At 43.1% G+C, this 22,338-nt stretch overlaps 1 protein-coding gene across 1 annotated transcript; it reads right to left on the bottom strand.

Annotated features, from left to right (window-relative positions):
- On the bottom strand, positions 1 to 21,564 carry nudt7 (nudix (nucleoside diphosphate linked moiety X)-type motif 7). The gene is made up of 4 exons (XM_078401738.1): positions 21,482 to 21,564; positions 10,632 to 10,785; positions 3,055 to 3,213; positions 1 to 726 (listed from the first exon to the last, which is right to left on the bottom strand). Exons 1-4 carry the CDS (start codon positions 21,493 to 21,495, stop codon positions 373 to 375), a joined length of 681 nt encoding a protein of 226 aa, XP_078257864.1. The 5' UTR covers positions 21,496 to 21,564; the 3' UTR covers positions 1 to 372.
- Between the last annotated feature and the right edge of the window lie 774 nt (positions 21,565 to 22,338).

The following is a 22,338-nucleotide window of genomic DNA, read 5'->3' as shown; positions in this document are numbered from 1 at the left end:
TTTGTTTAAGTATATTTTAAGTAAATAAAATATATTTTTTTATTTTGTTGCATGTGTAACATACATATTTGATTAAACAAGATTTTCCTCAGGGTTCATATCAATATACAGCGTATCATAAAAGATCCTAAAACACTGTGGTAACATCTCCAAAGATTCAATTGAATTAGTTGTTGGTTTATAGCACACCACCAACACAGAAAGCCAAACTTGAAACCTAAAGAAGCAGAAATTGAGATGATAATACAGAAATTAGATGTTGAATTTAATAATTAGAATGCCTAGTGATGGGCTAACTTACATGTACAACAAAAGAATCTCTTAAAAATATTAACTCACTGAAGACAGAATGAGGAAACATACCAAAACCGCTCATAGCTTGCTCGTGGCATATTTTGTCAACAGATATTTATCCATACTTATGGATGGGTTATCAAGGTCAAAATCAACCTTAAACGAAGGGTTCTGGCCCAGGGCTAAATAGCCCACGATAACACAGATTTGTGCAGTGAGACCCCAGATAGTGAATGACTTTGACATCTGCAGGTCTTTAAACGTGAAGAAGTGCACCAACATTCCCGTTTCGTAAGTCGTTGAGGTGTGTTCTTCTGACTTTAAGAAGTGACGCATTGGGAGGATAAACACGTCACTCACTTCATTGGCATTGGGATGTGGCTGGAATGTATCTGAGATAAATGCTACTACTGGTGTCACCAAAATGTCATCCTGTGGTGGGGTGAAAAATAGAAGTTTAGGTTTAGGTTTATTGTTCACACGCGGTACAGTGAAAAGCTTTAATTTGCATGCTATTCAATCAGAACAAATAATACGATTGATCAATCCAATCAATTCAAACTCAAGTACAATAGATAGAGCAAAGTGCAAGATACAGAGCACACAATATCGTTCTCAGCATTGTAGAGCATCAGTTTCATTTCCAAAGTCCAATGTCCGCAATGGGGTATAGATAATAGACGATAGACAATAGGTGCAGGAGTCGGCCATTCAAGCCAGCACTGCCATTCAATGTGATCATGGCTGATCATTCACAATCAGCACCCCGTTCCTGCCTTCTCCCCATACCCCCTGACTCCGCTATCTTTAAGAGCTCTATCTAGCTCTCTCTTGAAAGCATCCAGAGAATTGGCCTCCACTGCCTTCTGAGGCAGAGAATTCCACAGATTTACAACTCTCTGACTGAAATTATTTTTCCTCATCTTCGTTCTAAATGGCTTACCCCTTATTCTTAAACTGTGGCCCCTGGTTCTGGACTCCCCCAACAATGGTAGAGGTGGACAGTGCCCTAGTTTAAGGAAAGATCATTTAGAAGATTAATAACAGAAGGGAAGAAGCTGTTTCTCAGTCTGGTGGTGTGCGCTTTCAAGCTTCTGAACTTGTAGGAGCGGGGAGATGGAATGGCCCGGAGGGAACAAGTCTTTGATTATATTGGCTGTTTTGGAGTTTAGATGGAGTTAATGGTGGGAAGTCTGGTCTGTATTACAATTATGTACAACATCAATGTGGAACATATGGGACACCGCTTCCCTATAACACTGTCCATGTTGATGTTATTCCCCAAAAGCTGGCAAAACTTTAAAAATACAAAAATGTATTAAAAAAATAAAAATGTATTAAAACTTGATCAAACACTATGTAATGACACGTGAATTCAGCTGCCACCTTATGACACTCTTGATAGACCCCACATAACCAACACATACTCAAACACTGTTTGATACAAGGAATATAATCAATAGACATGAAGGCCAAATTTCTCGTGACTAACCCCTATCTAACTCCAATAAATTAGCAGTCTAAAGTAGGACTTACGCAGTACATTTAGAGCAGAGATGGACAGTGAAACCTTTCTGCTTTAGATGTGGAAATGAATCTGTCAACAAGGAGGCTTCTTCTGTTCAAATTTGCAAGGCTCATGAGCTTGTGGAAAAATCTGAAATACTTTGAGGACTTTTGATGCCAGCCCCCATGGCTGAAGCCTTTATGCTAACCCTCTCTGTAGCTGTTTTAGTTTAGTTTCCAAATACAGCATGGAAACAGGCCCTTCAGCCCTCTGAGTCCATGCCGACCGTCCATCACCCATTCACACTAGTTCTATGTTGTCCCATTTTCTCATCCACTCCCATCACACTAGGGGCAATTCACAGCGGCCAATTAACCTACAAATCTGTACGTCTTTGGGACGTGGGAGAAAACCGTGGTTAGATACAAGTGCACACTGTCAAGGATTATTGCCCCATCAAATTCAGTTGACCTGATTAGATTGAACAAAGTATTTCAGATTATACACCCAAGCCAGTGCACAGAAGATTCCTTGTTGACTGTTCCAGTACCACTACATATCTTGTTCTATAAATGTTGATACTCATTAACACTCAGCATTGAAGATGCCTCACAGATGAAGACTTCTTATGATGAAAGATATATATCTCCCTAAAGTGCCTTATATTATTTTGATCCCACAGATTAAAAAAGTAACTCCTTACTTCAAGAAATCAATCTTTAATAATCATCACTACTGAAGGAGTCACCCAGTGCATAGCAAGAATTATTTAGAAATTCTGGCAAATGCTTAGGAATGCGTGGGAATTATTAGTTTGACCTGTCAGTTCATCCTCTCTTCCAGGAGGAATATTACTGAATGGTGATTTACAAAGAACTGAGTCATGGTTTAGCCATGGTCCAGATTTGTGCTGACTTTTGACTTGAGATATTGCGTGAAAATAGGCCCTTCAGCCCAGAGTCCGCGCGGTCCAGCAATCATCCTGTACACGAGCACTATCCTACACGCTTGGGCCAATTTACAATTTTACCGAAACCAATTAACCTACAAGCCTGTAGGTCTATTGTTTATAACCTCTATTGTCTTTAGAGTATCGAAGGAACCTGGAGCACCCAGAGAAAACCCACGCGGTCACAGGGAGAACATACAAACTCTGTACAGACAGCTTCCGTAGTTAGGATCGAACCCGGGTCTCTGGTGCTATAAGGCAGCAAGTCAATCACTGCACCACTATGTAATCAGTGCCGTGTTACCTTGTTGATTATAGGGACCATCTTGCAGATAACTTCCACCTGATCTGGAGGAAGGCCGATTTCTTCATGAGCCTCGCGGAGGGCTGTATCTATGTCACTTCTGTCTTTCGAATCCTGTTTTCCGCCAGGAAAGCAAACCTCCCCTTGGTTGCTGTGTAACTTTAAGACCAAAACTAAGTTAGAGAGGAGAATCACTGAGAAGTACTTTAGCATTTTTCTTTTCAGTACAATGATTATTACAATCTACCCATCTGCACAATGGCATTTTGTGCAACGGACTACATCTGCGTTCTTCTCATTTATTACCAGTGACATACAAATTTAACTGCATTATTTCTCGCTGTCACTCATTCCTGAAATTCATTTAATCATACAGGGGAATGTAACTGAGCATTCAGACTTAATGTTTGAACCAAGCAGGTGCAACATAACCAGGGCAACATTGTTCATTTAGACTTTACTTTAGATTTCAGAGATACAGCACGGACACAGGCCCTTGGGCCCATCGAGTCCACACTGACCAGCGATCACCCTGTACACTATCCTACACACTTGGGACAATTTACAATTTTACCTAAGCCTAATCAACCTAGAAATTTTTGAAGTATGTCTTTGAAGTGCGGGTCACTTCACGCCACGCAATATCTCAAGTTAAAAGTCAGCACAAATCTGGACCACACCAAAGCACCCAGCGAAAACCCACGCGGTCACAGGGAGAAGGTACAAACTCTGTTCAGATAGCACCGCAGTCAGGATTGAACCTGGGTCTCTGGTGCTGTGAGGCAGCAACCCTACTGCTGTGCCACTGTGCCTTTCTCTTCCAATGTTTGTAGCTGTCTATTTTTCTCTCCTTGGAAATGGAAATTAAATGTTCTCCATTGCTGTTTCGTGACAACTGATGCAAAGTATATCAACCCTAATGGTATTTCATTCCAGACCAACAAATCAGCAGAGGCCAGGAATCATACTTTGAATTTTGCGGACCAGTCTGACTTCACTTGACAATGAAGAGACACACTCTGTGACTTGAGAGCTGCTGGAGTGCTTTTGCAGAGTTTAAAGACAAGGATTTTTTTTAAATGGCTTAATCAACCATGAATGATCTTAACCTCAACTTGACTATATATACTGTTTCTCCCCATTTGTTTATATGTTAAATCAATAGAATTCTGGCCTTGACATGAAAGCAACAACTTACTAATATCCAGTTTTTAAAATTAATTTAGAGAGGAAGGGGGTAATTAGCAAGTTTCAGATGTCTGTCTGACTTTAATTTTTAGATTATATTTTGTTATTCTTAATGCCCGACCAGGAAAATAAGTTGCTATGTGTTTCACCAATTGGGAACTTTCAACACTGTAAAAATAAAATGCTAAATGACTAATAATCCCTGGAATTAATCCTAAGGGCAGGTTCTATGAGCATTTGGATATACAAGGATGGACTAGGGAATGGCCACATAAATTTGTGTGTGTCTGCTGGGAAATCGTGTCTCACTGATCTGTATGACGTTTGTGAAAATGTTACTAAAACAATTGATAAGGGCACAGTGGCGCAGCAGTAGAATTGCTGCCTTATAATGCCAGAGACTCGGGTTTGATCCAGACTGTCTGTAAGGAGTTTGGATGTTCTCCCCGTGACCGTGTGGGTTTTCTCTGGGTGCTCCAGTTTCTTCCCACCCTCCAAAGACATACAGGTGTGTAGATTAATGGGCTTCGGTTAAATGATAAATTGTCGCTTGTGTGTAGGATAGTGCTAGTGTACGGAGTGATCTCTGGTTGGCATGGACACTTGTGGGCCGAAGGGCCAATTTCCAAACTGTATCTCAAAAGTAAAGTCTAAAAGTCGAAGGGCAATGGATGCTTTCTGCAAGGCCTTTGACAAGGTCTGGAGGCTATTCTAGAAGGTTAGATTTCAAGGGATGCAGAGATAGCTAGCTAATTCGATACATAATTGGCTTTATTGTCGGAAGTAGAGCTGGTGGTGGAAGGTTGCTTATCGGAGTTGAGGCCTGAGACTAGCGGTGTGTCAAAGGGATTGGTGCCAGGCCTATAACTCTCTGTAATGCCTCCATAGGGTACTATATTACCCTATAAACTCTCTGTGACACTCTTAAGATAAGTTCTGTTATGGGAAATCAGAAACGGTAGGTGATAAGCAGCTCTGTGGAAATCTAAGGATATTATACGCTGTAAAGGGAATAGTAAAAAAAAATTTAATAGGACAGCAAGCTTATATTAAGCAATGTCTAATGGAGATTTAAAAAAACAGACAGTATGCTGAAGCAGAAAAAATATAAAATTCAAAACAGTGGTGAGATATTTGGGAAAGGACTGCAAGAAATACATTGCCTGGTATTTCTTGGGAGTCTTGCACAGTGCATTTTGTATTCCCATTTGACAAGAAAACCAGTAAACAGGACAAAAAAATACATCTATTTATACATCACATTTATGGGGCATTACAGCATATGTATTGAACCAGTATGTGAGAGAGTCTACGTTAATAGGCCAGTTACACCAAAGTTCAAATCTCACCATGGCAACTTGTGAATTCAAATTCAGTTAATTCAGCAGCAGTGACACATATGTCATTAGCTTCTTGAAAATAAATATCAGGTACGCTAGTATCTTTCAAGGATGGAAAACCTGCTGTCCTTATCAGGTCTGCTGTATTTGCGAGTTAAGATGTTGGTTTACTAATGAAAGTTAACTGCAGATGTTGGTTTACTAATGAAAGCCACAAAATGCTGGAGTAACTCAGCAGGTCAGGCAGCATCCCTGGAGAACATGGAGAGATGACGTTTCGGGTCAGGAGCCTTCTTCAGTCTTGAAGTATCACCCATCTGTGTTCTCCAGAGATGCTGCCTGACCCGTTGTTAGTCCAGCATTTTGTGCATTTTCTAAAGATTACTGCAATATAGGTGACTTGCAACCACAATTATTGAGCCAAGTTCATGCACAATAGATATTTTCCGCATTATCCATGAAGGAAAATAGAAAAGTCTCTTTTTCTACCAATTTATTGCCTGTTCCATATATGAGAAATTTTACTACATCATGCATTCATTTTCTGAATCTGTCGTAAATAACGAGTGTGAAATTATGATAGTTACAAGGGATTACTGTTGGTTACACAAAATGGCTTCTGCACTACGCACAGCGCAGAGTTCAAAGGAGCACAGTGAGAGATTGACTGATGCTCCGGCTATTAGCATTCTGCTGCAGAACTTTTATGATATTGTTCTACAGGACCAATAGGACATTTTGAGCAGAAATATTCACTGTACAGCTGTTCGCCTTCCTCAGATGTGGAACTTGAACTCCATTTATTAAATTTGAAAACCTAAAATAACTTTTGTTTGTTGAAAATTTGGACTAAAATGTAATTCTGCAAAGAACTGCACAGAACAGTGCAGCACAGGAACCACAATGTTCATGCCAAACATGATGCCAAGTTGAAGTGATCTCATCTGCAGTATTAGGCAGCAAAATGTCTTATCACCAGGGAAAATAAATCAGGTGGGCACCGCGTTACTTCAGATTGCATTGAATCATGCAAGCTTTCTCCTTTGCCCTAAAAACCACTATCATCAGCAGAAAGCAGTCCCAACTGTACACCTCCTGACTACACAATGTAAAATGTACATTTCAAGGACATAGTGCACATTTTGATTCAGACACCATCTGTAATTCTCAATGTGTTGCTACCTGTAAATGTCTCCAGCCTGCGAGCCATGCAGTTTATAGTGAGATGATTAATGCGCCAGGTTAATGAATAAAGGCAACAAAGCCATCACCATATGTAGTCAACCAGCGGAAGGGGCAGCAGTTTTTGGCTATCGGCTTACATGGTTGCAAACACAGAGATTCTGATTTTAGATCAGAGATACAGCGCGGAAACAGGCCCTTCGGGTCCACCATGTCCGCACCGACCAGCGATCCCCGCACATTAACATTACCCTATACACACTAAGGACAATTTTACATTCGTACCACGCCAATTAACCTATAAACCTGTACGTCTTTGGAGTGTGGAAGGAAACTGAAGATCTCGGAGAAAACCCAGGAAGGTCATGGGGAGAATGTACAAACTCCGTACAGCACCAGAGACATAGGTTTGATTCTGACCTACAGTGCTGTCTGTGTGGTGTTTGCATGTTCTCCCTGTAACTATGTGGCTTTTCTCCAGGTGTTCTGGTTTTCTCTCACATCCCAAAGACATGTGGGGTTGTAGGTTAATTTACCTCTGTGTAGGGAGTGGAGGAGAAAGTGGGATAACATAGAAATTATGTGAATGGGTGATCAATGGTCAACGTGGATTCGGTGGGCCGAAGGGCCTGTTTCCACGTTGTCTTTCAATCAAACAAAAAACATTGGCCAAATGCCCACCACTCATGATCAAACATGCCAGAAATTTCTGCTCTGGGTCCAAAAATAAGCAAAAAATATTATGCCAATGATTTTAATAGACTGTGGGAATCTGATTTTTAGATCGTTCATTAACTTAAGTTTCAGGAGTTTTATTTACATTTCTAATAGTTTATTACGTATAACAAGGTCACGGATCTCTGAACATGACTGCACAGGTCGATTAGGTGGTGAAGAAGCCATGTGGGATATTTGGGCTTCATTGCACAAGGCGGGGAATATGAGACTAGGAATTTTATGGTATATTTTTATGAAAAATTGGTTTGACCATAGTTGGAATACTGTGTGTAGATCGCCTGCTACATTTTATGTGGTGTGATTGCATTGCAGAGATTAATCAGTCGGTTGCCTAGACTGGATAGTCTAGGTTTACTCTCCTTGAAGCAAAATAGAATGATTGTGAACCTGATAAAGGTATACAAAATTGTGAAGGCTAGAGATAAGATAGCTATAAGAAACCTTCCCCTGGAGCCGAGGTGTCTAAAACCAGAGGGTTAGAGGTGTAAGGATTTCAGGAACAATTGTTTTCACCTGGAGGGTCGTTGGAGTTCTGGAACACACTGCTTGAGAAGGTGGTGCAAGATTTAATGTCTCACAACATTTAAATACAACCTGGATGAGCAATGAAATCATCAAGGCATTGAAGGTTTCAGGCTGAGTGCTGGAAAATGACATTGGTTAGTGATAGTTATTTGATGGTAAGTATAATCGTTATTTGATATGACTATTATACATCTATAAAATTATAAGGGGCATAGATAGGATAGGAGGTCAGAATCTTTTTCCAGGGTGGAAATGTCTAACACTAGAGGGCGTAGCCATAAGGGGTGAATGGGAAAGTCGAATGGAGATGTGCAGTGCAAGTTTTTTACATTGGGAATGGGGGGCACAGAATGCATTGCCAGGGGTGGTGATGGAGGCAGATACAATAGTGACGTGTAAGTGGCTTTTAGATAGGCACATGAAGTGCAAGGTATAGAGGGAATATGGATCATGTTCAGGCAGATGAAATGAATTTAACTTGGCATTATGTTCAGCACATACATTGTGGCCTAAGGGGTCCGTTCCTGTGCTGTGCTGTACTGTTCTATGTTCTCTAAGTTCTAAAGTCATCATGGTCATGGTGGGCTGAAAGACTTGTTTGAGGGCTGCATGACTCGATTAGATTAGCGTTTTCAACATTTAAAAAATAAAAAGTGTTTTCTTCCCAGTTACCAGGAGAAAGCTGGTTCTAAATTATTGGAAAACCAATCACACATTTTAACCCATGATTCAAATCCATCAGGGCATCCGAAAAATCTTATGATCCAATGGAAAATAGTCTCCAGCACATAACATTCCTCACCCATTTAATATGCACATATATAACTACATATGATCATCGAACTGACTTAGGTAATTTAATTTCTGAGTTAAGATTGAAACCACCACTATCATCTTAATGGGATTACATGCTGATTTGTATGCACTCCTGAGTGGTTCTAGAATGTAATACTTTATATCTGAAATGTTCTGTTAACATTTCTCAGCTGTCTCATCCTCAAGTTAAAAATCCAACCATGTTATTAATATGGATTATTTTAACAATGCTCTCTATTCAAATGTCTAAACACATATTAGCCTGAATAGCATGTTGGTCATTGTAAGTCAGAACACATCCTGCATGTAAAGATCTCATTTTTCTTTGATATTAATTAGACGTTAAGAATTATCGAACACTTGCTCATCCTCTCCATTAATCAATTTACATAACAAAGCCTCTGCAAATTAGAGAAAACTCAGCCTGATTGTTTCCTGCTCTGCGAACACTGATTCTTGGAAGAGCAAAAAACAAACTGCTGGTGGAACTCAGCACAACATCTATGGAGGGAAATGGACAGACAGCGTTTTGGGTCTGGTTTCCTTCTTCAAGGCTGGTATAGAGGGGAGATGGCTGGTGGGAAGAGGTGAGGAGAAGGGGTGGGGCAAGAAATTGGGAGAGCCAGGTAATGAGGTGTTGACTAGCAGATGACTCAGGTGGGAGCAAGAAAGGTGGAGAGTCGCAAATGGCTGGAGATGGTGCAGAAGGCAGCAGTAGGTGGAAGAGGGGAACGGAAATGGGAGTTGGGGAAGTGGAAGGAAAGTTGTGTGAGGGGACTTGGGGAGATCAGGACAGTGAAAGAGGGGAGGGTTAAGTGAAATTGGAGAATTAATTGTTCATGCCTTTGAGTTATAGATTACCCAAGAGAAATATGAGGCACTGTTCTTCCAGTTTGCATGTGGCCTCACTCCAGCAGTGGACAGACAGATCCATATGAGAATGTGACAGGGAATGGAAGTAGCTTGTGACTGGGAGCTCCAGCTGGTTCAAGCTCTTAATCAGGAATATCTCTAGGTACATTGACAACACTCAGCCTTGATGTACTGCTTTTTTTAAAGCCATGAACTGAAAGGATACTTTGCATTTTCAAACTATGGAACTTCTCATAGTAAGTCAATAACTTAAAGCATTAATTGGTATCTCCCTTCACAGATACTGCTTAATCCACTGAATACTTCCAGCAATTTTAGTTTTATTTTAGGTTTCCAGGAGTCGCAGTAAGTTCACTTTACTTAATGGTTTTAGTTTAGTTTTAGTCTTAGACATACAGTGTGGAAAAAGCCCCTTCGACCCAAATCTGACCAGCAATCACCCTGTGCACTAGCACTATCCTACACACAAGGCCAATTTACAATAGCCCATTAGCCTACAAACCTGTACGTCTTTGGAGTGTGGGAGGAAACCGGAACACCCGGAGAAAACCCACGCGGTCACATGGAGAACGTACATACTCCGTCAGACAGCACCCGTAGTCAGGATCGAACCCGGGTATCTGATGCTGCAAGGCAGCAACTCTACCGTTGCGCCACCGTGCCACCCCTGTTAGTCTATCCTGGTGTACTTACGCATCTTTAAACAATTCAAATACAATGAAAAATAAATTGTACATCTACAACCAAGGAGTCACTCAGGGATTAAAAGGCTCGCTGCCCATCATCTGTCCATCCATTACAACTGATGGAAAAAGCAGAGGGTCCTGAACCTGTGAATCCCTTTGGCCAATGGTAATACCCTCCCATCGTAATAACTTAGATCATGCTTACACTCTCTAAGTACTCAGACATTACCTGCATGGATCGGACTGTGAGCAGTACATGAAGCTCATTGTTTTTTATCAACAGAGGCACAAGCACTGAAGCTCTGGGAAGGGCCAAGTCTGAGTATTTATTTCCTACATCATGTGCCTTCAAGCCATATTTGGCCTTCTCTTTAATGGATATTCTAATGAAAAACAAAAGAAGATATGTCATGCTACATTCTATTGAGTTTTAAGTGGTACATTGATTTCCCAGTTGTAACTGACTGAAAGTATCACAATTCTTCATTTAAATCCCTGACACTGTGAAGAAGACAATCAACCAAATGAAAGGAGACACTTTTTTTCCTGGATCCATTGATAGATATGATTTAATTCAAGAATATAAAAAAAGGATTGGGTAGATCTGCAGTTGGAGAGATGGGATTGCTCGGAGAACTGGCAGAGACCCAACGGGCCAAATGGCCTTCGATGTCATAGAAAAAATGAGGGAAGTGAAATATGATAGCTGACAAAAATCCATTCCGTTTTCGATATGGCATTCAGACAGAAAGTCACAGATAGTACTCACACTAGTACGAATGAGTGTGTTTAGTTTGTCAGAACACTATTTGAAGGGAGTATTTTCATGGCTCGCACATCATTGCAGAGCGGGGGTGTTCAGCTAATTGGTCCGGAATGCAAACATTTTGCTTTAAGCATTTATTATCAAATAAACTCATCGGTTAATTATATGGTAACAATTACCCTGCTGTTTTCTTGCATTTCAAATAGACAATTAGAGACAGCATTCTGGAACGTTAGTACACTTTGCAATATTATTTTACAATTTTTCCTCTAAGTGTTAATATTGTGTTTAATGGTTAAACCTGCGAAGATTAAATGTTGGGTGTATACTTTGGAAATTTAGTTTAGTTTAGACACAGCATGGATACAGGCCCTTTGGCTCAGCGAGTCCACGCTGACCATCGAGCGCTCGTTTACACTAGTTCTGTTATCCTACTTTCTCATCCACTCCCTACACACTAGAGAACATTTACAGAGACCAGTTAACCTAAAAACCTGCACGTCTTTTGGGACATGTGGGTGGAAACCGGAGCACCCGGAAGAAGGAAACCCATGTGGTCAAAGGGAGAACGTGCAAACTCCACACAAACAGCACCATCAATCAGGAGCAAACTTGGGTCTTTGGCGCTGTGAGACAGTGGCTCTACAGCTGCACCACTGTGTTTCCCTGAATTGTTTATTGAGTTTACACTACTTAAACCATTTCCCATCGCTTGCATGCATCAACATATTTTCATTCTTTTCACAGCCATCTGTTTATTGATTTTGCTTGTACTTCTATGCTATTTGCTTTAAATATTCCCAGTAGCAGCGAGTTCTACATTGTCAGTGCACTCTGGGTGAAGCGCAAAATTTGAGAATTAAGTAAAATGTATCCATGCAGCAATGAGCTATTAATCTTCAGGACTGAATATTGCCGTAGCTGGGACATGGTATAATAGAATAATGCAGCAGCTGCTGTTGTACAAAAACAGAATGCAGATCGGCTGAAATAAGTAATATAAAAGACTGCTCTCAAACTAAAGGTTTGACAGGTTCCCATGGCAGGATCACCAATTTGTAATGTTCGCTCACAGATGCTGCCTGACCGATTTCGAAGGAAGACTGGGTTATTCTCTATGGCCGGGATTGACAGATTCTTGATTCGTAAGGGTTATCATAGATTATGGGGAGAAAGCAGGAGAATAGAGTTGAGAGGGAAAGATAGATCAGCCATTATTGAATGGAGTAGACTTGAAAGGTCGATAGGCCTAATTCTGCTCCTAGAACTTCTGATCTTATGAAGGTCAGTTGCAATGAACCAGTCTTCCAACTCTTTCTCCCAACCTGAATGCACAGCACTTGTATAATTCACAGTCGACATACTGTCATGGTTATACCCCCCGGTTCTTTGCATTGCTCCTCTCTCTGCAACTTAATGTTTTCCGATATTTTTCTAGTTCTGATGAAAATGAATCCATCTAAAACATTATTCTTTATCCAGAGTTCACGTACAATGTAGAACTGCTACTGGGAATATTTAAAGGAAATAGCATATATGTATCTATAAGCAAAATCAATAAACAGATGGCTGTGAAAAGAATGCAAAACATGTTGATGCATGTAAGCGAAGGGAGAAGGTTTAAGTGCAGCGTAATCTCAATATAATGGTCTGACGTAAGCAATTTCCTCTAGTGGAGAACTAAAATTAGACCTAGGTCATTCAGAGCTAAAACCAGGAACTACAATGGGTAAGAAGGAACGGCAGGTGCTGGTTTACACTGAAGATAAGACACAAAATACTGGTGTAACTCAGCGGAACAGGCAGCATTTCTGAAGTGAAACAATGGGTGACGTTTTGGGTCGGGACCATTCATCAGGAACTGCAATCTTGCACAAATGGTTGCAGATATGTGGGGTTTTATCTCTAAAGTTGTAGATGCTTAATGGATAAAAATGCACGACATTGAGATTAAGTCATTTTTGTTTAGGAAAATGATAAATAGACTAAGGAGCAAAAGCAGTGTGTAAGAAGGAACTGCAAATGCTGCTTTAAACCGAAGATAGACACAAAAAGCTGGAGTGACTCAGCGGGACAGGCAGCATCTCTGGAAAGAAGGATTGGGTGACATTTCAGGTCGAGATCCTTCTTCAGAAGCAAAAGCAAATTGAGTTAAGTACACCAAAGGGGGCAAATGGTCTACTTCCAACAATTTAGTTTTGGAATTAATAGTTTTGTGATTCAGTCTGCATTTGTTCATATTTGTATGCCTTTACTATAATTTCTCCTTATATTTCACATCATGACTTTTCAACCATTCCTTCTGCCTCCAAAGCCAGTGTTTACATTTTTCAACATTACCCTTGTTCAAAAATGCCAATTAAAGGAACTTCCCTTTCGCTCTGTTGCCTTGAAGCATATCATTGCCGTATTACAATCTCATCCTATTTATTTATTCTTCCATCAATTCCATTCCCCCAGAGGGTTTTTGATGCATAACTGCAATATTTGATCAGCAAATGATGCCAACAAGCTAGGTACAATGATTTGTCATGGGATGTCTTTACATAAAGTAGGAAAAGGCTATTTGACCCGCCAAATGTATTATCAGGCATGTGAGTGAGGTAAAAGAAATAGAGGAAAAGAGCCGATCGCTTGTGCAAGGGGGGTCAAAAATTTAGAAAATGTCTGAACATTTATACACAAAATTACCAGTTTCAAGCCTCTTTTAGTGCATTTCACAGTAAAAACAGATATTACAAAACAATGTGAATATATCACTGTACACTAATAACATTTTGAAGTAAATTCGCACATTAATTGGTAATCAGCCCAAAAAGGTGGTAATTGGTTTTTCTGCTGTGTTTTATATTTTAATCCTGTCTTAATTAATTTAGTTATATAATCTTGCACTTAAATTTAATGTTTCCTCATTACAGTTCCACCACTGATTTTCTGGAACTACTGGTTCCAGAGCTTTGCTGGTTTACCCAGCAGGCCAAGGAAGTCGGCAATGCGGATAGATGTGCTGGCTCCAGCTGGGCTGGAGTTCCAGAGCCTCGGACGCAGGTTGCAAATTCAACCCACCGATCGGCTGTGGAAGTCCCGGTGAGGTCAAGATTGACTGCCTTGCCCAGCCTAGGTGCCACATTTTCAAGGAGACTTCCAGGGCTCGCGGGAGGGATTTCTCGCGGAACTCCTAGCGATCTTTAGTGGAACCCTAGTGTTCGTTACAAGTCTGTATATCGTTTTGTTTTCTTTCTTTCTTTCGATCCGATTTCTCCGTTTATTTGGCAAAGTGAAAAATGCAGAAACCATGCAAAAAGCGCGGAAAATGGATTTTAAAAACGCGGAAATCTGCGGAAACGCGGAAAAATTGAAGGACATTTTAAAAACATTTGGATAACCACTTGGATAGGAAAGGTTTGTGGAATATGGGCCAAACATGGGCAAATGGGACTCGCTGAGATGGGGCACCATGGCCGCGTTGGCAAGTTGGGCTGAAGAGCCTGTTTCCGTGTTCTATTACTCTATTCCATCCAATTCCTATTCTTTCTCTGTAACCCTTATAAATGATCCATTTCAAACATGTGCAAATCCACAGGCAATTGCAACATAATCTATCCTTTCAAGCAGTTTATTCTACATATAACATTGTTTAAATAAAGAACTTGATCCTTCTCTCCTAACTGCCCTTTGTCTATTTTTGGCAAGCTATGACAATGTGCACTTCATCCAAGGCTGAAGACTGTGCAGATTCATATTATTCATATACATTGATGAACCAAAACATTATGTCATCATGGGCACTGCGGCAATGCAGCCACATACACAGCAGGGTGCGATCCACTGTGTATGGCACATTCCTCCCGTGACCACCATTAACATTTTCTGTGACTTGTGCCACTGTAGACCTTCTACAGTCAGTTCGGACCAGATGGGATAGCCTTTGTTGCCCTCGCGCACCGATGAGCCTTGGGCGCCCAACACCCTGTTGCCAGTTTGTGGTTTGTCCCTCCTCGAACCATTGTCGGTAGGTACTCACCACTGCTGACTGGGAGCACCCCACAAGCCTTGCCGTTTCAGAGATGCTCTGACCCAGTCGTCTGGCCATAACAATTTGCCCCTTGTCAAAGTCGCGCAGGTCTTTACTCCTGCCTATTTCTCCTGCATCCACATCACATCAACTTCAAGAAATGACTGTTCACTTGCTGCCTAATATATCACATCCCTTGGACAGGTGCCATTATAACAAGATAATCAATGTTATTCACTTCACCTGTCAGTTGTCATAATGTTTTGGGTCATCGGTGTATTTTTATATATATATACTAGCAAAGAGGGCCCGTTGGGCCCGTTCCCACACTCCCCATTCTCTCCTCCCCCAGCCCAACTCTTACTCTCCCCACACCCCCCCCTTTCCCCACGACCTCCCCTTTTCCCAGTACCCCTCTTTCCCCCACCACCCCTGTTGTCCCCCTCCCCAGTCCCCATACTCAGACCCCCCCCATTCTCCCTCCCCCAGACACACTCTTACTCTGCCCCCCCCCCATTCCCCAGCACACCCCTTTCCCCTACTCTCTCTTGCCCCCAGCACCAACAGGTCCGGGGGAGGCATCAGTTAAAGGTCCGGGGGCGGGGAGCGCATGTTAAAGGTCCGGGGGGGGGGGGGGGGGGGGGGCGGGGAGCGCATCAGTGAAAGTTCCGTGGGGGGGGGGGAGGGCGGGGGAGCGCATCAGTGAAAGGTCCGGGGGGGGGGGCGGGGCGATAGCGGGGAGTGGGTCTCCCGGGTGTGGGAGAGAGGAGAGAAGCAAGGGGAGAGAGGAGAGGGGAGCCGGTGATCGCGGGCGGGCGGCTCCGCTAACGGCGTCCATTTTTTTGGTGCGAGTGAGGAGATTCCGCGCATGCGTGCTGAGCACAGAGTGAGGAGATGCCGCGCATGCGTGCTGAGCACAGCCGCACAACAGCGCCACCCTGAAAACCTTCAATAAATCAGGGGGGGCAGCGCTTTTAAACCTCTGTAACTTAAAAAAATATGCGACCAAATCAAATGAAAATATCACGGCCGGTCGTCCGGGAGATTGACGATTAAGGCGGTGCAAAACCCTTGGCGCTACGGTTCACCGTTTTGCCGCAATCACTGTTATCTATCTATATATATATATATATATATATATATATATATATATATATATATATTCATTTATTCATACATTCATATACAAGATCATATATATATATATTTACCCAACATATTACTTATTTAATATTACAGGCAAACATATTAACTGTTTACTGATCCCTCTATTTAAGAAATCATTGAAACTACAATGGATTGTGAATTTGTTTTGGTTTGTTTATAAAAACAATACAAGCATTGGTACTCACATACCAGGAAATGATTGGATTTACATGGATTACACTCCCAAGTGTCAATCTTAATTCAAATATTTTCCAGAAATTCAAAATACTGGTGGCCTAACTACATCACACTAACTACATCCTTGGACAAAGCACACTCGTAAATTCCAACCCCAGAACTGGCAAATGAGGCAGAAAGTTGAGTACAATTCTTTTGGTGTAATAATAGTACCTAATTTTTAATCCTGATCTCTCGGTTGCCATGAAGCTGAATTGAAGTATTGTGCTAATTCTTTCCTTACTAATTTAGTTTGACGTTAGCTTATGCATAATTCACTTCTGGCAGCATTAAATCAATTAAAAATGTAATGGTTTCTCCAAAGAACAAAGTTTATAAATGGCTTCATCTCAACAGCCACAGCCATATTTCAAATCTCCAGATCAAAAACGCGTTGCTTGAATACTGAGGTAAAGTATAATTTATGTATTTTGTGACTAAATAATTAGGGGTATTTCATCAATGATATTTCACATGAGTGAATAAAAGTATAAATTATCCAGGCATTATTCCTACTTTACTTGGAATGTTAGTATATACAGAGGCTCCCCGGGTTACAAATGACCTGACATAGAGAATTCTGACTTTCTGCAAATTCTACCACATATCCTTATGGCATTTTTAAGCTAGTGATAATAATATGCTTCTGGTATTTATTAATGATTCGATACAGAATATAGTTAATTAGTTTAATTATGGATAGTATTAGGGTGATTATTCACTGAAATGATGATAGCAGATGTATGCAGAGTAATATAATATGGAAAATAGAATTAGGATGAACACAAAATGCTGGAGGAACTCAGCGGGTCAGGCAGCATCTCTAGAGAAAATGAACAGGTGACATTTCGGGTCGGGACCCTTCTCATCGTCATTAGTTTATTATCACGTGTACGAAGGTACAGCGAAAAGCTTTTGTTGTGGCAAAATATCCTGAGGTCTTTCCCAGAAACATTTTCAACAGGTTGACACAATGCCACACCAGCAAATGTTAGAGTGATTGATCAAAACCTCAGTTTGTTTTAAGGAACAAGGTGGTGAGTTTTTTGCTAGAATTAAATAGCTGCCAATGCCATCTTATGTCGTAGCTAATTCATAAGACAAGTGACTTTGAATATCATTGTCTAGCATTTGTCTTCCTTTATTAATTGTCTTGATCAGTCCAAGCTTGCATGTTGTGCAGGGTCAAATATGCATGCATGGGCTGCTTCACTACCGGAGGATCCGCAAACACATTACAATCTTCAGCGACATCCCTCATTTGATTTTGTGATGTAGCAAGCTCATTGATGAAGCAATTTACGACGATGGGTACTGTTCAATTTAGCTGAGTAGGTTGCTAGGCTACTTCAGGTTAAGACAAAATCTTTGGTCTGAAGTCATTAACAAACCAGCAACGGTGGACATTGTCTATATGAACTATATTGACAAGGTGCCACATGGTCGGCTGCTCTGGAAGGTGAAATTGCATGAGGTCCAGACAGAGCTAATTGGAGACATAATTGGCTTGATGGTAGAAAACAGAGGCTGATAATGCTTGAAGGTTGTTTTTAGAATTGGAGGCCTTGTTGTTCGCTATTTAAACAATTTGGATGAGAATGCACAAGGTTTGGTTGGCACGTTTGCTGTTGACACCAAAATAGGAGGTATCCAGAAGGTTGTCAAACATTACAGCAGTATCTTGATCAGTTGGGTAAATTGGCCAGTGAATGGCAAATACCGTACAATTCAGGTAAGTGTGAACTGTTTTTGCAACGTCAAACCTGGATAATGTGAATGTTAGGGCCCTGGGGAGTGCTGCAAAACAGAGAGATTAAGAAGTACAAGTATGTAGCTCTCTAAGAGTGGCGTCACAAGTAGTCAGGACGGTGAAGGCATTTGGCACACTGGCCTTCTGAGTAAGGGCATCGAACACTAGAGATTTTGTAGAGATATCTCTCGTTTCCCTTTCCCTTGACTCTCAGTCTGAAGAAGGGTCTCGACTTGAAATGTCACCTATTCCTTTTCTCCAGAGATGCTGCCTGACCCGCCAGAGTTACTCCAGCTTTTTGTGTCTTATCTTCCATTGAATACAAAAATTGGGACGTTAAATTGCAATTGTACAAGACATTGGTGAGGCCACACTGGAGTACTGTACATACTATAGTTTTGGTTACCCTGCTGTAGGGAAGGGATCAGAGTGTAAAGAAGATTTATTAGAATGTGGTAGGTCTAGAGGACCTGAGTTATAAGGAGAGGTTAGGCAAACAGGTGATCGATGGTCAGTGTGGACACGGTGGGCCTGGGAGGTTTTCCATGCTGTAGCTTTCAACCAATCAATCAATCAAGCTGGATGTTGCCCCCTGGAGCGTAGATTATAGGGTGACCTTATAAAGAGTGGGGCAGGCTGGATGGACTAGGTGCCCTTTTCCACTCATCATTTCATTTGAATGATCTCATGTTCCTCAAGTTTAAGTCAAGACAAGGAAGCCAGAAGTGGTACATTCGGGTCCACAAGTGACCAAAGCAGGGATGATGGCAGCAGCAGGAGGCTTATGCAGAGATCAGTTATCAAGGGATATAAGATCATATTGGAGCAGAATTATGCCATTCGGCCCATCAAGTCTGCTCCACCATGGATCACGTACAGGAAAAGGAGATTAGTTGGCATCATGTTTGGAACAGGCACTGTGGGTCGAAGGACATATTCTTGTGCTGCACTATTCTAAGTTCTATGACAAAGGTGAAATAGAATCAGTCATACAGTATGGAAACCGACCCTTCGACTGAATTTGCCCATGACCAACATGCCCCATCTATACTAGTCGCACCTGCCTGTGTTTGGCCCATATCCCTCGAAATCTATCCTACCCATGTACCAGTCCAAATGCTATTTAAACATTGTGATAGTACCTGCCTCAACTACCTCCTCCGGCAGCTCGTTCCATGTACCCACTATCTTTTGTGTTAAAAAGTTCCCTCTCGAGTAGCTATTCAATACATTATACATGGTGCAGGTATCTGTTCTAAAGCTTGCCTCAGGTTCAAGTCTAAGACCAAGCTTGCCAACATTCTCAATGTGTATTTAATATCAACAAGGAATTGTAAGCAGCTATACTGAAATATTAATATAAAATGCAAGAAATGTTCAGCAGGATTAGGTTAAGGGATTAATTGCCATATTGGAATTGGAGAAGGAGAAATGTTGCTAAACAGAGGATTATATTCTCCAACCCAGATGGCTGTGAGTATTCTGCTGGTCTGCATAATCAAGGATGAGAAGATTTTTTGGAAACTTGGTTTCACGGGATATTGAGATCCGTCTATGTAATGTAAACTTGAGGCATAAGACCTACCATGAGATCTTTTAAAATAATGCAGCAGAATTATAGAGCTGAATAATCCCCAGCACTGACGTTTTATGTTCTTAAATGAGGTGCAACGTGATCATGTTGTGCAGGGAGTTTGTTAAAGACTCCCTCTTACCTCCCTCCATCCCTTCTCATTCTTTCTCTCACCTCCCATCCTTTATCGCTCCCTCCACCTCTCCCCACTCCCTCCCTGCCGACCACTCGGCCGCCCTCACAGAACAAACAGCACACAGCGAGAGGAGGGAGGGAAGAGGAAGAGGGAGAAGGGAGGGGGCAGTAAGTAAGGGAAGAGAAGGGGGAGAGAGTGAGGGAAGGGGGAGAGAGTGAGGGAGGGGGGAGAGTGAGGGAGGGGGGAGAGTGAGGGAGGGGGAAGAGTGAGGGAGGGGGGTGAGGGAATGAGGAGGGAATGAGTGAGGGAGTAGGGGGAGTGAAGGGGGAGAGAGTGAGGGGAGGGGGAGAGAGTGAGGGGGAGGGAAGGGAGAGGGAGAGTGAGTGAGGGGGGAGTGAGTGAGGGGGGGTGAGGGAGAGAATGAGGGAGGGGAGGGGAAGAGAGTGAAGGGGAAGGGAAGTGAAGGGGGAGGGAGGGGGAGAGTGAGTGAGGGGGGGAGTGAGTGAGGGAGTGAGTGAGTAGGGGGAGAGAGTGAGGGGAGGGGGAGAGAGTGAGGGGAGGGGGAGAGAGTGAGGGGGGGAGAGAGTGAGGGGGGAGTGAGTGAGGGGGAGTGAGTGAGGGAGTGAGTAGGGGGGAGTGAAGGGGGAGAGAGTGAGGGAGGGGGGAGAGTGAGGGAGGGGGAAGAGTGAGGGAATGAGGAGGGAATGAGTGAGGGAGTAGGGGGAGTGAAGGGAGAGAGAGTGAGGGGAGGGGGAGAGAGTGAGGGGGGAGGAAGGGAGAGGGAGAGTGAGTGAGGGGGGAGTGAGTGAGGGGGGGTGAGGGAGAGAATGAGGGAGGGGAGGGGAAGAGAGTGAAGGGGGAGGGAAGTGAAGGGGGAGGGAGGGGAGAGTGAGTGAGGGGGGAGTGAGTGAGGGAGTGAGTAGGGGGGAGTGAAGGGGGAGAGAGTGAGGGGAGGGGGAGAGAGTGAGGGGGGGAGAGAGTGAGGGGGGAGTGAGTGAGGGAGTGAGTAGGGGGGAGTGAAGGGGGAGAGAGTGAGGGGGGGAGAGAGTGAGGGAGGGGATGAGGGAGAGAATGAGGGGGGGAAGGGGGGAGAGAATGAGGGAGGGGGGTGAGGGAGAGAATGAGGGAGGGGGTGAGGGAGAGAATGAGGGGGGAGTGAGTGAGGGAGTGAGTAGGGGGGAGTGAAGGGGGAGAGAGTGAGGGGGGAGAGAGTGAGGGAGGGGATGATGGAGGGGGGTGAGGGAGAGAATGAGGGGGGGAAGGGGGGAGAGAATGAGGGAGGGGGGTGAGGGAGAGAATGAGGGAGGGGGTGAGGGAGAGAATGAGGGAGGGGGTGAGGGAGAGAATGAGGGAGGGGGAGAGAGGGAAGGGGGAGGGAGTGAGGGGGATTGAGAGAGGGTCAGGAAGGTGGAGTGAGGGAGGAGGGGAGAGTGGGTCAGGGGGTGGGAGTGAGGACCTTGAGTCCGCCATCACCGTCGCCGCTCCCGCGTCTCCCCGGCAACAGCAGCAGAGGAGAAGCCCCCCGCCCCGCAGCGCCGCCCCCTGCAGCGCCCACAGGCGGCCGGGCGGAGCAGCCGCACCTCCATCACCACCACCCTCTCCAACAGTGTGAGCAAACACATCACATCATCATCATCAGGGGCACTTCTCACTTATCCTTCATCTGCCACTTTTCTATGGCAGATGAACAGTGCTGGTCATTATTTCGTAATGTAAAATCCAACGTTCAAAGCATCCTACAGCAATGCAGTACTTTCAAAGTATTGTCCCCTTGGAAGTGCACAGTGGAGGAACAGCACCTCATGTTCCACTTGGGCAGCTAACAATTTAAGCTTATGAACATTACATTCTACAATTTTAAGTAGTTAACCTACAAGCCCCCCACCCCTCTTTTCCCTGTGCCCCACCTGGGTGCACCCATTTCTGCCTTTCCATCTATTCTTTCCTCTCGCATAAAACTCTCCAATTTTAAGTAAATAACCTACAGGCCAGCACAATTTCTTGCCTTCCATCTACATTCCTTTCTCTAGGTTCACAATTCCTTCTATCCTCATTTCACACCTTTTGCCTTTTTAATCCCTGGTTATATGTCCAATCATCTACCTATCAACCCCCCCCCCCCCCTTTATCTGTATCCACCTATCACTCACCAGGCTTTGTTCTGCCCCTCTTCTCTTCCAGCTTTCTCTTCCCCATCACAATCAGTCTGAAGCAGGGTCCCGACCCGAAATGTCAACTATCCACGTTCTCCAGAGGTGCTGCCTGACTCGCTAAGTTACTCCAGCACTTTGACTTTGCTTGAAGAATATAGTT

The sequence above is a fragment of the Rhinoraja longicauda genome, chromosome 6, assembly GCF_053455715.1.
Source record: "Rhinoraja longicauda isolate Sanriku21f chromosome 6, sRhiLon1.1, whole genome shotgun sequence".
Lineage (NCBI taxonomy): Eukaryota > Metazoa > Chordata > Chondrichthyes > Rajiformes > Arhynchobatidae > Rhinoraja > Rhinoraja longicauda.
This window is presented reverse-complemented; position numbering and strand designations above follow the sequence as displayed.

Coding starts and splice junctions, on each gene's coding strand:
- nudt7 (XM_078401738.1), bottom strand. Junction 3,214..10,631: donor TCACAGTCCGATCCATGCAG/GTAATGTCTGAG, acceptor TTGGTCTTAAAG/TTACACAGCAACCAAGGGGA. Junction 727..3,054: donor TGGTCCCTATAATCAACAAG/GTAACACGGCAC, acceptor ACCCCACCACAG/GATGACATTTTGGTGACACC.